A 7,500-nucleotide genomic window follows, 5' to 3' on the forward strand; every position below is an offset into this window, starting at 1 on the left:
CTTTAAATGATAATTATTGTAGTATACATTAGTAGTAGTAGTAGTAGTAGTAGTAGTAGTAGTAGTAGTAGTAGTAGTAGACATACACACATATAAATGAGAAACTAAAATATATTATTATATAAATTAGTTTTTTTTTTGTTAAAAAGTTTCACAACTATAAGCTTACTATTGTTTTGTATTTTTTTTAAATAATAATTATATATAAATTAAAAGACATTTAATTTTCAAACAGTAAACATTTTTTTTTTGCTTTTATTAATTTTTTTTGTTTGTTGTATTGAATCGATTACTGTATAAATCATTTATATAATAGTTTTATAATATATTTTTTTGAGTAAAAATAAATAAAAACTTTTAACAATAGGATTCACAGTATTTTTTTGATACATATATATATATATCAAACACACAAATAATACTATTATCATATTTATTGTTGATTTTTTAAAGTCTAAATAATCCAACAAAATAAACATATTTTCAAATGCGATAAATAAAATATTTTTTTTACAGAATATTCTGTATATATATATATATATATGATATACATATATATATGATATATCTATACATTTTAAATAAAAAACATATATAATGTATATGTATTTTTGCCGCTTATCTATAAAATTCAATGCAATTTATTTTATTTTTTTGGCGGCAATTGTATCTAAAAATATTTTATTGTATTTTATATTATTATATTATTTTTTTAGAATATATTATTTATTTTATTATTTTTGATGAATCTTACATTTAAAATTAAATTTTAGTTTTTTAAATAAAATAAAAAGGTTTTTAATTAATTTTTATTATTAAACTTTTATATATTTTATATACTGTATAATATAATATTATTATAAAATAAAAGTAATTTTATTACTTAGTTTTTAAAAATTTTTAGATTAGTATTTTTATAATTGAATAATAAATGAAATTAATTTTGATGGATTTTTTTTGGTGATTTTGAATTATTTTGAAAGTAAATTGAAATTTTCACTTTAAATATATATAATATATTACAGTATATACTGTATATATATATATATTTAGTGTCATATAATTAAAATAAATGTATATATAGTTTATTTCTATGTAATAAATTAATTTGACAAAATATTTTAGATAATTAGATTTATATATATATATATATATATATATATATAATTAAGTATATATTTTCTACTTAAATATTATACATTCAATAGTGCGATAATAATAATAATAATAATAATAATACATAAATAAATTAAGTTTTTTTTGTATTATATTTTTTCCATTATTAATGTCATTTCTAATGAAAAATATAATCTAATTTTTTTTTATCTCACAATTATATATACAGTATATATATATATATCGCTATTTTCAATAAATTAGAGACAAATTTTAAATATATATATATATATATATTATCTGAAAATTCATTTATTTTTTATTTTTATTTTTAACTAGAATTTTATATTGTATTATATATTTTTATTTTTTTTTTGATCGTGGATTTGAAATAAATTTTAAAATAAATAATTTCTATTCAAATAATAATAATAATATAAATACTGCACTATTTTATACACTATTATGAAATAGCAAAAAAAAATATTTAAATTATTTATTTAAGTAATTTCTAATGAAATATATATATATATAAATATATTTTCTAAAAAAAATCATACAAACATTCAATAATAATAATAATATCTATTTATATATTACTTGTATTAGATATTCATTAAATAATTTTTTTTATTTGTTTTTGTTTAATAGTATTTATTTTTATTTTAGTTATAAAAGTAAATACAAAGAGATTGAGATATACAGAGATAATTGAAAAAAATAAAATTGAAAAAAAACTATTTGTTTTATATATATATATATATTTGCCAACAATTTTGTCTCATGAGATATATTTATAATAAAAATAAATAAAATAATTTATATAATGAATATCAAAAAAAATAATTTAAAAATCTATTAAAAAATATTTGTCAAAAAATTAATGAAAAAAATCATTTATATATTATAAATAAAAACTAAAATCTTTGTTGTTGTTGTTTTAGTTTTATATATATATAAACTAAAAAAATTTAAAAAAAATGTTTTTTAAAATTATATCTGATGTTTACATTTTAATAATACACATAAAAATTTTTGTATTGATTTTTATATTTTACTATATTTTACTATATTTTACTACAAATTATTACTAACTATATATGTATATATATATATATATATATTATGTTTGCCTAAATCTTTTCATATATATATATAAAATTGAAATTACTTTTATTTTCTGTGTTATTTCATAGTATATATATATATATATATATATTTGAACAAAATAAAACACATTTTTAGATTATGACACAAAAAAAGTGTGTATAAAATATATAAAAAGTATCGTATAATAAATTGGATGTAATTTACATTTTTTCTCATTTAACTTTTTTTTACTCTCACTTTTTACAGTATATATTACTGTTTATTATGTATCTAACGGTGCATATTATATAATATATATAATAGAGTATATATATATATGTATATAATCTATAGTATTAAAAAAAATTATATGTAATATATTATAGATCACACATATATTGTATATATTAATAACAACTTTATTGATGACTATATACTGTAATTTACATATAATTTTTTTCAATATTAAAATTTATATATATTTTACTGTATATATATAAAAATTTGTTTAATTTTTTCTATACTAATACTAATAATATTTACCAACAACAAAAAAAACTAATTAATTATTATTGTGATTCAAAAATTAAAAGTTTATTAAAAAAAATTTTTAAAGATTAATATTTAAAAAAAAATTTAATAAACAAATAATTATACTTTTAGTAGTTATAATATAGTAGTTATATATTAAAATAAATACATATCATATACATTACTTTTTTTTAAAAAAAATATTAATTATAATAAAGTAAATAATTATTTATATATTTTTAATAACAATTTTATTTTATTTATTTTTTATGTGTTTCTAATATAGAATTCATTCATACAATCAATAAAAAAAACAAAAGACAAATCAAACATTTCCTGCACTTACTTATGAAAATACATATAAATATATAAAAATATATACATTTATATAACATATACAGTATATATATATATATCTATATCTATACTGTCTATATGTATGTATAAAAAGACAACAACAACAACAACAATATGAAGGAAACGACATCGACATCAACGTCAACCTCGACATCGACAACAACAACCTCTTCATCGACATTGAAATCAATGGAGGAAAAGGAGTTTAATTGTATTAAGATTGTAGTCGTGGGTGATATGAGGTCAGGGAAGACATCGCTTATACACCGATTTATTAATGATAAATATCCGGAGGTTTGTAACCCATAAAATAAATTAAATTATTTATACAAACATATGTTATATTTTTGTGTACACATATATTATCAATTCAAGTATTCCCGCCACCCCTCCATCCCGACCCCCTCTCTCGAAAAAAATTAATACATTTATCATACCACACATATCCCCCTCTCCCCCCTACCATTAGCAGCATCCTAACCCAACCCCCCATCCACCCCTACATAACTAACTGTCCATTTTGAACTGTTAGGGATATATATATAACATATGTTTTATTATTTTATCATATTTTTGCATATCATATATCATATATATATATATAACTTATACAGTAATTGATAATAATATGTTGTTGTTTGATACTATCCCCTCAACAAACAACAAAAATCTAACTAAATATTATTTTTAATGATTGAATGCCAGCTATACTCCCACACACACACACACACATACATACACACACACATACATACACACACACATACATACACACACACACACACATACATACACACACATACACACACACACACACAGACAAACTAAATGATAGTATCTATCATTAAAAAAAAAATATAGTTTGAATACATAATTAGTTTAGCAGCAGATTGTTGTGTACTGTATGTGTCAGAGATAACACATACAGTACTACACACACACACACACACACACACACACATCCATGAGCTATATATATATATATATCATATATATATAGACAACAAAGGGGGGGAGAGAAACGATATATTATATCATATTATATATATATATATATATATATAATTTAGAGGTCGACCATTAAAATTTACATTATTTATCTATCAAACAAACAAACAAAAAAACATATGGGATTTTTTTTTGTAACATTAAAAATGTTATTTTCAAACAAACAAAATATATCTATATATTTGTCAACTAAGATATATATATATATATATAAATAGATTTTACTATTAGATATGCTATCAATCAAATATATTATATATATATATATTGAATAACAAAAATATATTAAACAAAATTTCAGTTTCAAATATAGTATATATACTAGTATTGTATATATATATATACACTGTTTGAAAGCACATGTAGTTTTAGGTTAAGTTAGGTTTTTTTTTGGATAGTGATCAAGGTTCTCTTATATTATTTATTTATTTATTTTTTACTAATTTATTATTATTAATGTGAGTTAAGGGAAGGGTATCCAAGTGCACACACACATACACATTGATAGATATACTGTATATATACACACCTATTGCCCACATATTAATTGTCAATTATTTGTGAATATTTTATTTATTTTTTTTTCAAAAATACTGATATATACTATAATAATAATTATAATTATAAAATAGCTATTATACACAAAATTAAATCTCAATTATCAAATAATATTTAAAAAATATTAAGTGTATTATAAGTGCAATAATATTAATAGTATTGATAATACATTTTTAATGATAGATAATAAAAACATAACATTTCTAATAACATAATGTTTATTACAAATAATTTTTTTCATATATATATATATATATATATATATGATTAATGATTATTATTTGTTGTTTTATTGTTTATATTCACTATATATATACAAAAAAAACTATATATATATCTGATTAGACATTAATATGTTTTTTGATTTTACAGAAAAAAACTATTTAAAAAAAAGTTATGTTTTGTATATATAATTCAAGGTTTTTCTCCTATTAATAAAAACATATGTATTATTATTTTTGTTTAGTTTTTATTTATAATAGTTTTATCTTTTTTTTGTTGTTGTAATTGGTCTCTCTCTCTCTCTCTCTCTCTCTCTCTCTCTCTCTCTCTCTCTCTCTCTAATCTTATTGATGTATCAAATAAATTACGATATTATATATTATAAGATTATGATAAAGTTTGTAAAAATTTTTTTTTAAAAATTATTATAACTATAATATATTTATGCAATTAATTTCACTCCTAATTTATATACATATATATATATGTGATTTTATATTTTTTTGTTAATAATTATTATATTAGGAATATATATATATATATAACAAAACAAAAAAAAATATTTTTTAATGATTATTATCGACATAATTTACAACTCACATAATATATATATATATATGAATATAAATTAAAATATTATTATTATTTTTTATTAATTTTATATATCAATGATATAATTGCTGCAATTTATACGTTTAAAAAACGCATATAATAAATATATATTGATTTATATTAATATATATATATATATATAACGTGATTGAAACTAATATCATATTTAATGATTGAACACAAAAAATAATAGATTAACAGATATTTTAATTGAAAAAAATTAATAATAAATTTTATTATATTAAAAATTAAAACAAAAACCCATTTATATTGCTTATTTCACTTGCATTTTATTATTAATTTTAATATATAATTATTTAACAAATATTATATCATATATATATTAATATATACAGTGATTATATATATGTGTTAATAATTAATATATATATTTAAGGTATTGATGCATACAGTATAATAATAATAATATAAATTAATTGCTAGCATAATAGATATATTAATAATTAATTAAATTTTTATATATATACATATTAAATATATATATATATATATTAAATATATAATTTATATTTATTATTAATAGATGACATATTAAAATATATTTTTTGATTCAAAATAGGATATTATATTTAGTAATTATATACATATATATATATATAAGTGTTCAAAATTTATCATTTTAATAGTTACAGTAATATTATTATTACTATAAATATTATAATTATTATTTTACAAAAAAAAACATTAATTAATGCAAAAATCGTTGTTATCTATCATATAAAATATAGTATAAATTAAAAAATATTATTATTATTATTACTCTATATATTAATTTGAGAAATTTTATTTTAATTTAATGATTTCCTTAATAATCACTTTAAAAAAAATTATCATTTTTATTATTATTATAATTATTAATATTAAAAACACTTTATTTTTTGGTTATAACTTTATATTTTTTAAGGGCTCGCAATTTATTTTATATATATTAAATACTTATAAAATTATCATATATTTTATTTTAGTATATTATTTGCTTAAATTTAAATATTATATATATATGTTAGGCATTAATTTGTTAAATAAAAAATCATATTATTATTATATATATATATTATTATTAATATATTTATTACTACCCTCCAGGATATATCCTCAATATTAGTACCCAATAACCAAAAAATAAAATAAAAATAAAATAAAAATATAAAATAAAATAAAATTTGTATTTCATATGAAAATTACATTTATTATATTTGGCAAACTTGTCACATATATATATATAGTAATTATTATTATTAATAATAACTTAAATATAAAAATAAAAAAAATAAATGGATTATTGACATCAAACTTACACTAATAATAATATTATTATATTAATACTATTTTTATTAAATCATGTTTTCATAATTTTTTACATTTGATGATTTAATATATAGAGACATAAATAGATATCCATTTCAATCATTGATACCTTTTTTTTGGTCATTAGTTGCAAATATAATAATCATTGATTTATAACTTATAAATTAATGTTTAATGTGTGTGAGTGTGTGTATGTATGTGTGTATGTATATGTGTGTGTGTGTGTATGTATGTATGTGTGTATGTATGTGTGTATGTATGTGTGTGTGTGTGTATGTGTGTGTGTGTGTGTGTGTGTGTGTATGTGTGTGTATGTGTGTATATGTGTGTGTATGTGTGTATATGTGTGTATATGTGTGTATATGTGTGTATATGTGTGTATATGTGTGTATATGTGTGTATATGTGTGTGTATGTATGTGTCTGTGTATGTGTGTGTATGTATGTGTGTGTATGTATGTGTGTCCTCTAAATCTAATGTCTAATATATTATATATATATAAATTAATATATTATTTATATCGTTTTATTTTATTTCCTCAAATAGTTTATTAAATATATTATTAAGTAATTATTTATTTACTATAGATGTATATACCGACTGGCTTTGAGAAATATACGGTTGGCTTTGAGGTCGGAGGTCATCATTTTAGTTCAACAATTTGGGACACATCGGGTA

At 17.4% G+C, this 7,500-nt stretch overlaps 1 protein-coding gene across 1 annotated transcript in view; it reads left to right on the plus strand.

Moving 5' to 3' along the window:
* Positions 1-3,156: 3,156 nt before the first annotated feature.
* Positions 3,157-7,500, plus strand: part of LOC128961331 (ras-like GTP-binding protein rhoA) — a 14,936-nt gene continuing 10,592 nt past the window's right edge. The window contains exons 1-2 of the mRNA XM_054307561.1: positions 3,157-3,387; positions 7,410-7,497. Coding sequence (XP_054163536.1) covers positions 3,208-3,387; positions 7,410-7,497 — 268 coding nt within the window. The 5' untranslated portion in view covers positions 3,157-3,207. The remainder of the gene's footprint in view (positions 3,388-7,409; positions 7,498-7,500) is intronic.

This window comes from Oppia nitens, unplaced genomic scaffold (assembly GCF_028296485.1).
Source record: "Oppia nitens isolate AA-2021 unplaced genomic scaffold, nextdenovo-longstitch-racon4-pilon3 scaffold14_pilon_pilon_pilon, whole genome shotgun sequence".
NCBI classification, from domain to species: domain Eukaryota; kingdom Metazoa; phylum Arthropoda; class Arachnida; order Sarcoptiformes; family Oppiidae; genus Oppia; species Oppia nitens.